A 16,264-nucleotide genomic window follows, 5' to 3' on the forward strand; every position below is an offset into this window, starting at 1 on the left:
GATGACTTTGAGTAGAGCGAGGAAGGACTAGAGATGTAAGAGAAGAACATTTCAAGACAGACAGAAGGGCTCTACTGCACACGCTGGACAGCAACGCCATCATTCTTTCAGATGTCCAAGCTAGACAGAGGGTTTGCCAAGGGCAAATTGGAAAATGAGGGCAAGTAAGTGGCTGGATACCAGACTCAGCAGGAGTTTAGATTTTCTTCCACACCTAATAGGAAGATATCAGAGGGTCTTAAGCTTGAGAGAGAAGAAACCTAATTATGTTTTTGATAGCATCCTTTTGCTCTGTATTATGTAGAATGGACTAAAAGTAGAATCAGGGAGAACAATTGGGAAGTTGATGTATTACATTAAACTGGAATGCAGGTGCTTAAATGAGAATAGCAGCAGAGGAGATAACGAAATGAGTTTTATTATAAATATCATAGGCAAGAAGAGTTAACAGGACTCATAGATGGATTAGTTGTAGAGAATGAGAAAAAGAGAAAGGTCAAAGACAGCTTTCAAGATGGAGTGAGTAACAAATTAGACAGTGATACAATGAACAGATAAGATTGGGGAAGTAACAGATTTAAGGGTAGATGGGTATGAGGTGCTCGAGCATTTGGTTTTGGATCGGTAAAGTTTGGGATCTTTATTTGAAATCTAACGTGGAGCTGTCTAATTGTTATCAAGAACCTGATTAGCTCAAATTTGTCTTTCTCATCTGTTTTAATGTAATAATTAAAGGATACATATAATGTGTTTGCCATGAGTAAGCTATAAATCACAATAACAGAGAGAACATCCCTGCCATATCACAACCCCCCAAATAGGTATCTACCTAGGTACCCGCAAGTTTCATTCATTCACTTTCTTTTCAGAGATCAACATTAATATGAATTTTGTGTACCTCATTTCCTTGCATTTTAAAAACAATCATTCTTATTATAATGTATATATCTGTAAATATATATTATTTAATTTTACTAAATTGTGGGCACTGTAAAGAAAACGTACTATATACAATCTTCTGAAACCTGTTCTTTACAAGAGACAACCCTAAACAGAAGGATACCAAAAGGCTGAAAGTAAGTATGGAAAATACTAAAAATATAAGGAACTAGAAGCTAGTGTGAAATATGTATGGTATATGTATTAATTCGAAAATCAGTAATATTCAAGTCAACTTGTTTCACAAACAATACAGAAGTATTTGACAAATTCATTTGTTTAGGAGAACTCAAAGTCTTTTTGAATTAATAATAAAATAGTGTAAAACATAAGAAAGAATCTGGAAGTTTTGGAAAAGAGAATTAACAAGCCTGATTTTTTTTAACAGGTAGAGAACTTTGCAACTTACAGAAAATCTCTTTTGGTCTTCAGCAATATGGGATACTTGGATTAATGACTTATTAGACATTAAGAGAAATTTCACCTTTTTAAGTCCCTTTCTACTAAAAGAACACCAGGATACTGTTAGCATACAGTGTCTTAATATGATCTGAAGATTTCTTCCTCTAGGTAATTGTAGTAAATATGTGCTCAAAACTATTTTAAGTCACAGGATCTAGAAGACCAGATCTCAGTGTATATCAGTACCTTTTCATATGTCATTTTCTGGAAGAAGGAAAAGATATTTTACCTTGAATTAAAGTGATATTTTTCAGTGTCTGAGAATGTTCCCAGTCTTTCAGCCTGAGGTCATTAGTGATGTTATTCAATATTTTCACTTCCCCTTTTATTTCCTGTTCCAAGTATGCATATTTTTCTTTCATAGACATAATTTCTGCTGACGCATTGTACACACGCTCTTCTAATTCACTCAACTCCTGTGAAACATAGGCAAGCATCGCAATTTTTGTTACACAATTATTTACGAAATATGTAGCTTTAAAAAACCCTGAAATCCATGTTAAAAAATCCACATACTGTTACAAGAATATTATGGGAAAAGAATACAAAAATTAGAGAACTGTTTAAGATAGTAATTCTTTGGTTTTGAAGCATTTCGTCTCTGACTGAATGGCTGAAATTTCACATCCTCTGTGGTGCCCCCTTTCAATTAGTTGAATATATTAAGGTATTCTTCTATTCCCAAATATAAAGATGTCAAAATGCTAATACATTTTTAAAAACTTGTATTGTTTCTAATTCATCTGATGTAAAACTTTGTATATTATACTAATAGTAGAAACATACTGTTCCAGTTCTGTGAATTTGGTAGATTTAAATATCAAACTGTTTTACAGCAATAAAAATGTTGAATGCCATATTTCTCAGTGGTAATTGACATTCAGGATAGCTTTTCATATTCAATACAATCTCAACTAGCACATTAACAATATCTTTTAATTTTTATTGCCTCTGTATTTGAGGTTTTATTGTTTGTTTTCGATTATAATTATATGTATTTTGTGTACATTTTTATACCTGCATACATATATGGAGAGACTATGAACAAGAGATACCCTACTTATTTGATCTGGGTCATGCTTTTAATTTTTCCTCTACAATATATTAAGAATACACAATACTTGATACCAAACTATTAATACAAGGCCATTATAATAAAAACAGTGTGGTACTGGCATAAGAACAGGCATATAGACCAATGGAATAGAACAGAGAGCCCAGAAAGAAACCTACAACTTTATGGTCAATCAATATTTGACAAAGGAGGTGAGGGAATATAATGGAGTAAAAATAGTCCCTTCAGTAAATGGTGTCAGGAAAATCGGACAGGTACATGCAAAAAAAAATGAAAACTAGACCACCAATTTATAACTTACACAAGAATAAACTCAGAGGGAATAAAAGACTTAAAATGTAAGTCACAAAACCATAAAAATCCTAGAAGAAAACACAGGCAGTATAATATCAGACACCTCTTGTGGCAATATTTTTGCTGATATATCTCCTAGGGCAAGGGAAACAAAGGAAAAAATAAACAAATGGGACTACATTAAGCTGAAAAGCTTCTGCACAGCAAAAGAAAGCATCAACAAAATGAAAAGGGAAACCACCGTGTGGGAGAACCTACTCACCTGTGATACATCTGATAAGGGGTTAATTCCCAGCATACACAGAATGCACACAACTCAACACCAGAAGACAAACAATCCAATTAAAAAAGGGGCAAAGGACCTGAACAGACAGTCTCCAAAGAAGACACACAGATGGCCAGTAGACATATGGATAAATGCTCAGCGTCACTAGCCATGAAAAAGATGAAAATTAAAACCACAATGAGATATCATTAATAGGTCTACAAACAAGGGCTCGAGAGAATGTGGAGAAAAGGGAACCCTACTGCACTGTTGGTGGGGATGCAGACTGAAGCAATCACTCTGAAAAACAGTGTGGAGTTTCCTCACAAAAATAAAAATAGAACTGCCTTTTGACCCAGTGAATCCACTTCTAGGAATATGCCCAAATAATCCCGAAACACTAATTTGAAAGAATACAGGCATGCCTATGTTCATAGCAGCGTTGTTTACAATAGCCAAGATCTGGAAACAGCCCAAGTGCCCAGCGGTAAATGAGTGGATAAAAAGGCTGTGGTGCATTTACACAATGGAATACCAGTAGGCCCTAAAAAAATAAGAAAATCTTACCTTTTGCAACAGCATGGTTTGACCTGGAGATTATTATGCTAAGTGGAATAAGCCAGTCAGAGGAAGACAAATAGCGTATTATCTCATTCACATGTGAAGTCTAATGAACAAAATAAACTGACAAACAAAACAGAAACACTGGCATGAACACATACATGGAACAGACTGACAGCCGTCAGAGGTGGGAGGGGGACTGGATGAAAGAAGGTGAAAGGATTAGCCATAAAACATGCATACATGGCACACAGACACAGACAATTGTATGACAGCCAGAGAGAAAGAGGGAAGGGGACTAGGTGGAGGTGGGCAAAGAGCGGGGAGAGTTTGCTTGGGGGTGATGGGCACATGATCACATGATGCCGTGTGCCAATGACGTTTTAATGAGTTTGATGAGTTGTCGTGTACTTGAATCCTGTATGGTTTTGCAAACCAATGTTATGCCAATAAATTCAATTACAAAGCATGAAATAGAAAAAAAATATTGTAGTGGTATGCCAGGCAAATAATTAAAATATTATGTAATATTTCTCCATTTTATAATGTTTATGATATTTTTCAATTTTTAAAAGAGAAAATGTTTGCTTTTTCCCTTATTCTAAGTATTTACTTTTGTGCCTAATTTTCTGTTTATAATTTTGCATTATTTTTTCTTAAGGATTGTCCCTCAAAACCTGGATCTACTCCTGGGTGTATGTGCCCAGTATGGACGAGTCTGTGGAATGATGTGGGTCATTTGTCTAGTTCTTTGGCCCCTCCCAAATGCCAAAGGTATTTATTTAAATATTAAATAAATACCTTTGTATTATTATATATAAAAATAATATATTTACCTATCAAAACACTTAGAGGCTACCTTATTTTTAATAATTTAGTGGGTGTATACGGCATATGTTTTTATAATTTGATTCCTATTGATGGAGTTTTGAGCTGTACATATTTTACAACTTTAAATAATGCTATAATGGACACCGTTTTATACATATTTTTACATAGTAAACATAGTATGTCTATAGGACAGCTTCTCGAAAGTGAATCTGACCAAAGGACTAAATATTACAATTTTTGCTCAGTACTCTCACACTGCCTTCCAAATACATAGCGCCACTTTAAAATCTTCCTAATTGTACATTAGTGCCTACTTTTTGAACCCAAATGCTAGGCACCATCAACATATTGAAGTTTGCAGAATAAGAGTAGACACATAATACTTGTTACTCCATTTGGTTTTCGAACTATGATAAGGTTAATTACCAAGTCAAACTTTTTGATGGTATTTTTCTTGGCTATTTTTTCTTTCAAGTCCTTTGCTTGGTTTTGCTTTGGGTATTGGCCTTTCCCTTTTTGATGTACCAAACCTTTTCATCTATCCTGGCAATGTTTTCTGTTTCTTTGTGTTACATTTTAGTGCTTGTTCTGGTTTCATGGTATGATTTATGCTTTTCTAAGTACTTCTATGTTTCACAGTTGATAGAGTCTCATTTCCCATTTGCACATAGAAATGAACCAGTAGTACATCTATTGCTTAACCTGGGTATGAAGTGAAAACTACACTTCCCCTGACTGGAGGGGACACGGCGAGGTGAGAGGGTCAAGGCAGTGAGGGTGTGAAACCTTTGGCCAGACGTGAACGTTCACCCAGATTGGCCTGTTCGAAGGCACTTACTCAAGCCCGGAGGCTTTTGGTATTCACTGCTCATCGCGTGCCTTCCCTCGCCCAGAGCCCTGTTCTAGGTTAGGGGATCACTGCTCTCTCCTTCCTCCTGCCCTGACTGCCGGGCAAGTGTCCTTCCACACGATATGGGCAACATAAAGAGTGAACATAAATGTTTGCAGAACACATCCCCCTGCTCCAAAGAACAAGTGCAAACTCCGACAGTTCACCGATCACCAGATGTTGATTACCACCATTCATTACCACATTTCCAATTTGGTTTCAACTCTTCATTTATGTGGGTTCATAAATATTTCAGTAGACTCTGCTGGACTGGGGCCAGAATCAAACATGTCCTTGTTGTTCTATATTGTGTATATTTCTCTTCACTTGTCTCATTGCTTCTCTAATCCTGTTTTTACATAAAGTAATATTTCTCTCTCCCTTTCCCTCCAACTTAATCACTTTTACTCCAAACACGGACATTTTATTTTCCTCTGTCTCCCGTGCTCTTGAATCCTATGACAGTTTCTACTTAGCACATTGTCTCGAGCCGGTCCATGGCCCAGGCCCCTGATACCCCGATACTGCGTGTTAGGGTTGGATGCTCATTAACCATGCAGGAAACATCGACAGCCAGATTTGGGAAAACATGATGTGGAAGAAAAACAGAATATTAAGGTTGGTTTTGGAGTGAGGTTCACAGAGTCCCCATATTTAGATAGCAATGTCATTGTCTTTAAATATCACCTTAAGATAGGGACCAAGTAAAAATTCAAAAGTTCTGAGTAATTGCGCCTTACAAATACTTGTAGTTACAATTACTTACAATTACAATTACAAACTTGTAGGATAATCTTTATTAACCTGTTTAGTCTATTGTCTAGTTAATAATTCAGTCGGTTTTCATCTGATGTTGTAACTTTAGAGGCTTCCCTTTGCCTTCTAATTAATTAATCTTTGCTTTGCTCATTAAGAACGGGTCATCCAGTAAAACCTACTACAAAGATGCCAGATTTTTAAGGTAATGATGGAAATTTGATAGGCTTCACATTACTTATAATCTTAGGTCTTACATATTTTATAATAAAAAGATTATTTTTCAAAAGTAGTAAAGTTTTAGTCATATGTTTGTTTTTCATAGGAAATACCTTAAGAGAGACTATATCCAATGGCAGGGGATGGAAATATATATTCATTTTGCTGGGAATCCAGAAAAGGAACTAGGTGCTTGAGACCTTCTGGTAAGATTATCAAAAGAATCAGGGTAGGTAGGATGATGTTCAAACACAATTTGCAATGTTTGTTTTTCTGATATCAGAGGAGATAGGATCTGACTGAATTCAATGTCAACTTGTGACCTTCCAATACAAAAGCTCTTACCTCTTTTTGTTTAGTTTTACTCTCTTGGACTTTGCCATTCAGTGTTTCAATACTGAGCTGCAAAGCAAGCAACGTGGTATTCAGACTTATTAATGACTTGGAGATTTCATCTATTTCATTTCCATGTTCCTGGGCAGAGGAAACTGCAGTACTCAGCTGGACAAGAACATCATTAAATCTTTGATCAGTCATCACACTGAAGTTTTGGAAACGCTCTGAATCTATGAGATTGGCTTGTGCATCTGAAATATACTGGATTCTCTTCTCCATTTTGTTCATGTTTTCTGTGACAAATTCTCGAAATTTTATTTCTTCACTATCATTTCCTTTCCCATTGAGATGCTGAGGAGTATCATTGATATTAATGGAACCAACTGTGCAATTCTTCCATTCCCACTTTAGGAGCTGAGCTGCACATTGAAGCAAAAACAAGCAGAGTCATGATCTGTCTCCTTAAACGCATATACCTGTCTCCCTACATGCTTTCTGTATCATTCCATTCTGAATCATGCCTTTCCATTCCATTCTAACAACCTGAATGCTAACCTAAATCAGGTATTTATTTTGAATAGACAATGTAGGAACCACAGTAGGCACATTGCTGAAAGAGTGACAGTCTCCTTTTCACACTTTACACTAGAAGTTATTCCAGGATTAAGCCATTCTTCCCCAAGTCCTGTTTATAAGAATCTTTTTGAGCCCTGGCTGGTGTGGCTCAGTGGATTGAGTGCAAATCAAAAGGTCGCTGGTTCGATTCCTAATCAGGGCACATGCCTGGGTTGCAGGCCAGGTCCCCAGTAGGGTGAGTGTGAGAGGCAACCACACATTGACGTTTCTCTCCCTCTCTTTCTCCCTCCCTTCCCTTCTCTCTAAAAATAAGTAAGTAAAATCTTTACAAAAAAAAAGAGAGAGAGAATCTTTTGGACCATTGCATTTGATTTTTCCCAGTAAGAGAGATCCTACAGTCTATGAAGTGCACTGTGGCAGGGTCTGTTGTTAGGATAGAATGAGATAATGTGGAACAGAGTATCAGAAGTCAGCATGTTGAATATGTTAGTTATTATCAAGACAAATGGCGGCGGTGACAAAATAAGTAGTAAAAGCAGAAGTATGGGCGTTATCCACTGTACGAGTAAGTTGTGTGTTTCCCCTTCCTCGCCCTATCCTTCAGCTGGCAGAGAACTGTCACGCTCAGTCTACACAGGTCTAATTTATAGCTGGGGGAGCAAAAATTTGGGCAAATAATATTCTTACTTTAGAAAGTATTATTTTTATAAGATTCCTCTTTGCTTACTATGAAATATATGTTCATAGTAGAAAATGTAGAAAAGATGAATAATTAGAAAATATAATTTATGAGTAAAACCTTCATTCCAAGTTCAAAGCTCACGGTTCAGAGTACGTATGTCAACTATGTTTCTCTGCTTTCACTGCCACATTATTACTGTAAGAGCGAGGTTACATTTTATATGGAATCTGGAAAGTACCCTAAATTAATACTATATTATAAAGACTTTTGCATAGTATTTAGAATTGTTTTATAAAAAGAATTTTAAGAACTGCATTGTATCCCATATATGGATCTACCCAATTTATTTAACAAACCCCTTACATTAGATTGTTTCTGTTCTCACTAATATATTCAGTGTTTTGATAAACAATCTTGTGAATAATTATTTCCCGAAGAAAAAAGTTCTATTAGGTGATTTGGGACATACAAAGCTGTGGATATATATTTCCAAATAGATATACATTCTCTAAACAAGCTAATTATCCTTCTGAAAGCATCTAGAACAATATATTTACAGTTTAAAAAAACAAAAGGAATAAACATTAACTTTGCAGATAAAAATAATGCATAATTATACACAATACAGAAAACTTTAAACACTATTTTACCTCTAACCAGTGATGGATAAGATTTTGTTATCTTTTCATATCTCTACCTCCATTATTTATACCTTTTATCTACATATACATCAGTCTCTTATTCATATTTGTTTAAATGTATAAATTTTTATACTTCACCATTATTAAGCAATAATAAGAATAACTTCATATACTTGTATTTGAAAAATACATCTACATAATCAGCCTTTTCTGAACTGTCAGTTTTCTGAGTAAAAATGATACAGCAATAGTGCCAGCTTTATGGGATTTTAAGAATTAATGAGATAACATATGAAAAAAGAAACATTTAGTTTCTACCCTTAGCTCTGGGTGCCTGTGACATACTTGAGACCGTGGTGTTTGCCCAGGTCAAGCTGCCTGACCCTGGAACCTAGCTCTGCTCCTCACTGTTAGCTGGGGTACTCCGGGCAAGTTATTCATCTCCTCCTTCTTAGGTTCCCTCCGAGATCTGCAAGTAGCACCTGTCTCAACAGCGGTGCTGAGGGTGAGTGAGATAAAGCATGCAAATCCCAGAGCACACAGATGACACATACTAAACTTTGATTCAAATTTAAGTGTCTTGCAGAAGAAACATTTACCAACTTTTTAAAAAGATTTTATTTATTTATTTTTAGAGAGGGAAGGGAGGGAGAAAGAGAGAGAGAGAGAAACATCAATGTGTGGTTGCTGGGGGCTGTGGCCTGCAACCCAGGCATGTGCCCTGACTGGGAATCGAACCTGCAATGCTTTGGTTCACAGTCCGTGCTCAATCCACTGAGCTATGCCAGCCAGGGCACATTTACCACCTTTAGTGAAAGAAGCCATTGATGGTGGTTGCTATTGTAGACAATATCATATTAAGAATAAGTATGAAACTATATATGCAATTAAATCCCAGTTTTAAAAAACACATTTTACTATGGGTCCCTAGTTACATTCTCTTGAAAATTAGTTTATTTGAATTAATAAAACACATGTGACTATATTTTGATGTGATCCACAACAGAGACCATTTTAACTATTCATTATTTTATATTTCTTAATGTATCAACAAATTGGACAAAAAGATTTCTTAGTAGGATCTCATCACATCTATTAAGTGTGGGAGCAGTTTTGGGGTGGGCAGTCTCATTCATGCATTCATTAATTATGTGATTTATTTATTAAGCACCTACTAAATATAAAACACTTCGAGTAACTCTCAGAAAGACTGACTGAAACTCAAAGTAGTTCCTTAAATTTTTTCCTTTTATATTGATTATTCCTTTTTTGAGTTAAGAATCCATGTTCTGCCCTGATTGGTGTGGCTCAGCTGGTTGGGAGTCGTACCGCAAAAAGAAAGGTTGCTGGTTGGATTCCTGGTCAGGGCACATGCCTGGGCTGCAGGTTCAGTCCCCAGTTAGGGAGTTGGAGACGCATGAGAGGCAACTGATCGATGTTTCTCTCTCACATGGATGTTTCTCTCCCTTTCTTTCTCCCTCCCTTCCCCTCTCTCTAAAAAGAAATAAATAAAAATTTAAAAAAATGAAGAATACAGTTTCTGGATTAGAACTACCTGGGTTAGCAATTCTTGCTCTTCCCTTTATAAATTATATCTTGAGCAAGTTAATCTGTCAATGCTTCTATTTCACCTCTGTATAAATGGAATAATAGTCAGTATTTAAATAATTAAATGAAATAATATATGTAAAGTGCTTAAATGTAAGCACTTGTAATATATGTAAAGTGAATAATTCCTGGCACATAATAAGCATTTGATAAGTTTCAGCTTTTTTGTTATTTTTAAGATTTTGGATTCATTATCCATGACTTATGTATCCATTTTTACAAGATTGATAATGGGGCAATTAATATTATATAATGTAAAAATTGAGGGAAGGTTTGGTATTGCAATGAGTACAGTAATTTGTATGCTTTATTTTACTAGGAAAATTGATCTGATTGTTCAACCATATAATTTTACTTATACTAGAATCCATTTCTATTTTATATTGGCAAAGCAGCCCTTTTTCATAGTATAAAAGAGAGACCTGATTTAACAAAAGGTCCATATGATCAAGGGTTTTTGTTTGACATCAGTTTCAACATGAATTGACAACAAAGGTAACATTTTATTTATAGATTGAAAAACACAACAGTGCTTATTTTCCCAAATTCTGAATGAAAACCAATGTTGTCCTTGCTTCCATTAAAAATGTTTAACTCTGTCTCATAAACCTAGGTAAAGAATGCCAGGGTTTCTATTTTCAAGTACTTATTTCTCCCACCATCATTGGACAGACGGCATTTTTTGACTTTGTCACATTTGAACGGAAGCAAGTTTTATGGCTTGAGCAAGGACCTAGGGAGAGAGTTACATTTGATTCTATAGACCACCAGTACTCTGTCGTGTCGGCAGTATCTTCTCCTACAAAAGTCTGTGTTATCTTGAGCTGAAGAATCTTCAGTATTTCCGTAACAATTTATATAGACTAATACTAAATTATATTTTATTGTCCAGAGACATAATCATGTTGTTACACTACACCAGCGATCCAGTAGCTCCTTTAGGAAGACGCAGCATATGAAGTAGATTTTATAATTCAGAAACATCTTTCTACGAATATGACATTCAGGTTTAAGTAGACTTTTTATGTACAACATTTCACTTTACCCACCAGCTCACACTTGCCAAAACAAAGTGATTATTATCATTTTAGGGATATTTTTTTTCTATAATTGCAACTTTTTGATAGCAAGTAGTGATTATGTATTGAATTTTGGTTCCTTTTCTGGAAAATACTCTGATCTACCACTTAATTAAAGTTGTAAGTGGACTGTCAGTTGTCTATTACTCAAGTGTGACGGACACAGTAAGATCTATTTCAACTTGGGATGAATTCGGGTGCTAACATGAACTTACTTGATTTGAACATTTTTAACTTCTTGTCAGTCTTCGTGGATACCTGCTGTAGTTTTAGTAAATGAAACCACTTCAGATCAATCACTGTCAACCCTAAAACAGATGTGCTGACATGATAGTATTTTCTAATAGGTCGGAGATTTTGAACTTGGTTAGAACCCCACATCCTTTACAGATATTCTGCAGAGCTTATTAGAAAGAAGTTGCATTCCTGGGTGGGCTCTGCAGACCATGGTTTATATAAAGGTGATGAAATTCACCCAAACTGTAACTGCCTTATAGCTAATAAACACAAACAATAAAATATCTTTCAGTTACGTCTTTCAAACCACAGATAAGCATGTACATAAACAATGTAGAGAGAACCTCAGTGCATCGGGAAGTTAATTTCGTGACAGATTTATCAGCTTTTTCTACTTAGATGGCTGTGTTTGGTTTGACTGGCTCACTGGTTTAGTTTGTCGTGGTTGATTTTTCTTTTTTCTTTTGTTTATAGTGGCCAAAATAGGAGCCAATCTTCACCTGTGGAACATATTTTCCTGGCTAAAATTATGGCAACTCTGTTTTTTCTTAATTGTTCAAGCATATTTTGTGCTAAAAACCCAGTTACACTGGGAGATAGCAGACCGCCCAGGTTAGGAGTCCAGTGTCACGGGTGGGCAACTCCGGCTCCACTACTGAAGAGTCTCCGTTTCCTTCTGTGGACAATGAGCATGGGCACATGTCTGCCCCGGGCTGACCTGAAAGGTGTATCTGGATGATCTGTGACAAGGGTAGAGCCCCATGTCTGAACACAGCAAGTGCTCAAAACGATAGCTACTGTTACCCTTGTGGTTGTTTTGTCATCATTTCTTTTTTAGCAGAATTTTTGCTTTGCTTTGGAATATTCCTTTAGATTGCCTCTTAGCTGAGGAGGTTTGGCCTTGTGCTTAGGAATAATTTCTTGTTAAGCTGATTAATAGGCACATCAAAATGTCATACTCCCAGCCTATCTCTTATTAGAGCATATGTCCATTTTGCCAGTCATCCAGAAAGGAGAGCTACAAGGCATATACACTCAGACACCAAGCAGGCACATCAAAAATGCTACTGAGGGGACTAACACTCACAGGTCTGACTGAGCTGTATGCAAGCCACCCCTGAAAAAGCCCTCAGATCGATCCCCAGTTCTGGTCAGACCCTCCAAAGACACGCATACACCTGGAAAGCATCATGTTGGAGCCCAAGAACAGTGGTCTGATGTGTCCTTTGAGAGGATACTACTAGGTTATTTTTAGAGATATCTTTTTAAAATGGCTTTATGAAACAGGTAACCATATAAACTTTAAAGATATTCATGAAGTATAGACCATTATTTTCTTTTAAAATACTTAGAAGAATATTCCTTTTTGCCCTCACTACCAGCAGTAGAGGAACTTTATCTCACCTGGCTTGTTTTTATATTTTAGGCATTGTTAATGTAAGTAATCATATTCATAATTTAACACGGGCAACAAGGATACTTATCATGAAAATAGTGACCCACCACTAGATGTATATAGGACTTCAGATGATAATATATGTTTGAAAATGTCAATTCTTTCTACAGTTATATTTCTATCTTAATCTTTCATTTTTCTATTCTACTTCATTTTTTCTATTTCTTCACTTAACAACTTTGAAGACTCTGTCTTCTCATTTAATAAACTTGAGTGACAAGTTGTCCTATGAAGTTCACCTGATGAATCTTCCGCACACAAAAGACCAAACACTGCTTTTTGCTTCTAGAGTAACTAACACACATGATGCGCTGCTGGGTTTCAGAACTCTCGAATACTGTACCTGCCACTATCCCAATGACAGGTATGAGAACTACAAACACGAAGAGGTAAAGGGCAATCAGTGCCGCTTTGAAGGACTTCAGTTTCTCTTGAAGGGTAGAGCCATTTTTAGGATCTAAAAAACAAAAGCACAACCTCAATTAGAAAACTGAGTCTTCTGATTTCATTGAAATTTTTGCAATCTGCAGTTATATGGTTAGTACGAAGCCTATGGAAATAAAAAGGAGAAAAACTGGTCCTTGTTTATTCAGGAGGAAGCAAAAGGAATAATCACAAACAAACCAATACACCCCTCACTGTGGACATTTGATTTACTCACCCATTCACTAAGCATCCACGGAAAATGGACTATTCTCTACATGCTGAGCTCGTCTCATTTTGGAGCATTAGTTGATAAATTTTAATATTAATACCAGCATGTGTGAACACATTTATTCTTCTGTTTCATAGGGGAATATATTCTGGGTGAAAAAATACAATCCTTCAACTAACTCCAAAACTAAAAGCAAGAATTCAGACATTGTTTAATAATAGTCTATGAGGAAATGGAGGGAAAAGGACAGAAATTTTTTAAGAGCGAAAGAAAAGGGAAAAACAAGGAAAGATCTAAGGAAACAGAAAAAGCATAACCCGCAATGCTGGTGAGATGGGCTGTTCTACCTGCCAGGCTGACTAAGCCTGAAACCCGGAGTCCTCTCCGCCTTTTTCTCCAATTGCCGATCACAACTCCTCTGCGTGCTGCCTTTTGGAAGCTCTCAAAAATTGTGTGTATGTGTGTGGTTTGCTTTTTCTTCTGTTCCCAATGACTCCGTTCTCCTTCCCCCATCTCTCAACATCTCCACCTTTACAAGCTTTATTGTTATCTTTTCTCCTTGTCTCATTGGGGCCACGTCCTCCCCTCTATTGCTAACACAGCGTGCAAGATCCATCATGCCTTGGAGTTGTGGTCTGTATTTCAGGATTTTCTATGTAAGAATGCATGTAAGATCCTATAACTTTGCATTTGCTGCCTCCTCTGACTGAAATATCTCTTTGACTTCTTCCCTACCCGCCCGCCCCCATCCCCTGGTAAAATATACTTAAGGGGTTAAGCAGAGTTAAAGCACCTCTGTCTTCGACACCTTAAAACGACCTGCCCAGATAAAGCCAAATACTATAATCTGAGGTCTTGTGGTAACCTGTACAAACACCTGTTTCAGCACTGTTATGTACTGAATTGTGTTTCTCAAAAAGATATTGGTGAAAACATTGGGTATCTATGAATGTGAACTTATCTGGAAAGATTGTCTTTGCAGAGATAATCAAGTTAAAAATGAGGTCATAGTGGATTAGGATGGGCCCTGACCCACTGACTGATGTCCTACAGAAGAGGACATGAAGACACCAGGGGAGAAGACCGTGTGAAAATGGAGTCGCAAACAAGGTACAGAGCCAAGCGTTACCAGGAGCCACTAGAAGCTAGAAAGAGGCAAGAAAGGATTCTTAGCTGAGAGCCTTCAAAGGGAGTATGGCCTTGCCGACAGCTGGACCCCAGACTTCCGGCCTTCGGAAGTGTGAGAGAATAAACGTCTGTTGTTTTAAGCCACTCATTTGTGATCATTGGTTATAGCAGCCCCAGGAAACTAATACAAGCGCCTACCATCCGTGATTTTCAAAGATTAATCCATGGTGCCAGGTTTATAGTCATCTCCAGGACCTAGTCCAGTGGCTGGGAAATCAGAGAACTCAACCAATGTTGTGGACTAATTTAATCTACTATAATGTTTCCTTACTTCAATTTAAGCTTACATTGCATTCTCTCTCAAGCCAGAGAAAGGCCTACTTATCCAGTAAGTATTAGTTTAACATTCATACACATTTCGGATAAGTCTCAAGACTGCAATTTTACATGTCAGTAACTCTAAGGGTAACCTCCCTGGGCATCCCATCCTCCTCCTACTTACTCAGAGGTAGCAAAGTTGTCATTGATCGAGCATCAAACTTCACAGATTCTGAAAAGCTGTCATTGTCCTCCAGTTCATCAGGAAGGGTATTCCACTTTGCCATATTTCTGCCAAACACACGGAAAAATGTATCAGTTACACATAAAATGGCTAGGACCCTTTGGTCCAATGTTTCCAAATGAATTTTATAATTAAAATTTAATTTGACCAAGGAACACAATGAACTAAATGTATATATCTACTATCTATGTTAAGATATTATAGTAATACCTACCCATAAGTTTTCCTTGTAACAGGAAAAGACAGACTTACATAGAAACGACTCATCTCTCTCTCCAGGTACAAATGTGTATCGGTTGGTATGTGTATGTTTGTTGAGAGTGAGAGATAGCTTTCATTTTTAGCTATAAAAACTATTTTTCCAAGTGTCAGAAAACAACTGTTTAGCTGAAGTGAAAAAATAATTTCCCTTAGAACAGAGAGTTGTGCAAAACTGGAAGCAAATATTTCCTGTGGTCTTTTATCAGATCTTCGTGAGCCAGTTTCTCTCTTGCCAAGGCATCTGTTTGTCACTCGGGGGAGATAAAATCTAGTCACCAGATTAGGAATCACGGGACAAACTTAGTTTTCTTTTCCCTTTCTCATTTGTATGTATTTATTTACTTCTCATGACTCCTCATTATACATTGGCAGCATCACAAATATGTCCTTGCAGCTTTTTAGGCACAATCTATGTTTTATGACAAAATGCATGCCTGTATCTCTTTAAGATGCATCAGAATCATTTGAGAGCCTTGATTAAAAGATAGATTGATGGGCTTTAATCCCCAGGATTTTCAGTGTTTGGGGTGGGAGAACCAAGAATGTGCAATTCCACCAAATTCTCTAGAAATGCTGCAGCTTCCTGTGTGGGCACTCACAGCTGAGGAACATTTTCCATGAAAAGAAATGATGTGATGTGGCCCTGGCTGGCATAGCTCAGTGGATTGAGCCTAGGCTGCGAACCAAAGCATCGCAGGTTCGGTTCCCAGCAGGGCACATGCCTGGGTTGCAGGCCACGGCCCCCAGCAACC

General features: G+C 36.9%; 1 protein-coding gene across 3 annotated transcripts in view; it reads right to left on the reverse strand.

Annotated features, from left to right (window-relative positions):
* Nucleotides 1-16,264, reverse strand: part of MSR1 (macrophage scavenger receptor 1) — a 64,401-nt gene that overhangs the window by 40,216 nt on the left and 7,921 nt on the right. For all 3 annotated transcript variants that reach the window (XM_045821754.1, XM_045821755.1, XM_045821756.1), the window contains 4 exons: nt 15,192-15,298; nt 13,250-13,363; nt 6,637-7,046; nt 1,631-1,817 (listed from right to left, as the gene is read on the reverse strand). In XM_045821754.1, coding sequence (XP_045677710.1) covers nt 1,631-1,817; nt 6,637-7,046; nt 13,250-13,363; nt 15,192-15,294 — 814 coding nt within the window. In that variant the 5' untranslated portion in view covers nt 15,295-15,298. The remainder of the gene's footprint in view (nt 1-1,630; nt 1,818-6,636; nt 7,047-13,249; nt 13,364-15,191; nt 15,299-16,264) is intronic.

Source organism: Phyllostomus hastatus, unplaced genomic scaffold (assembly GCF_019186645.2).
Source record: "Phyllostomus hastatus isolate PE091 unplaced genomic scaffold, TTU_PhHast_1.1 phas_scaffold_46, whole genome shotgun sequence".
In the NCBI taxonomy this organism is placed as follows: Eukaryota; Metazoa; Chordata; class Mammalia; order Chiroptera; family Phyllostomidae; genus Phyllostomus; species Phyllostomus hastatus.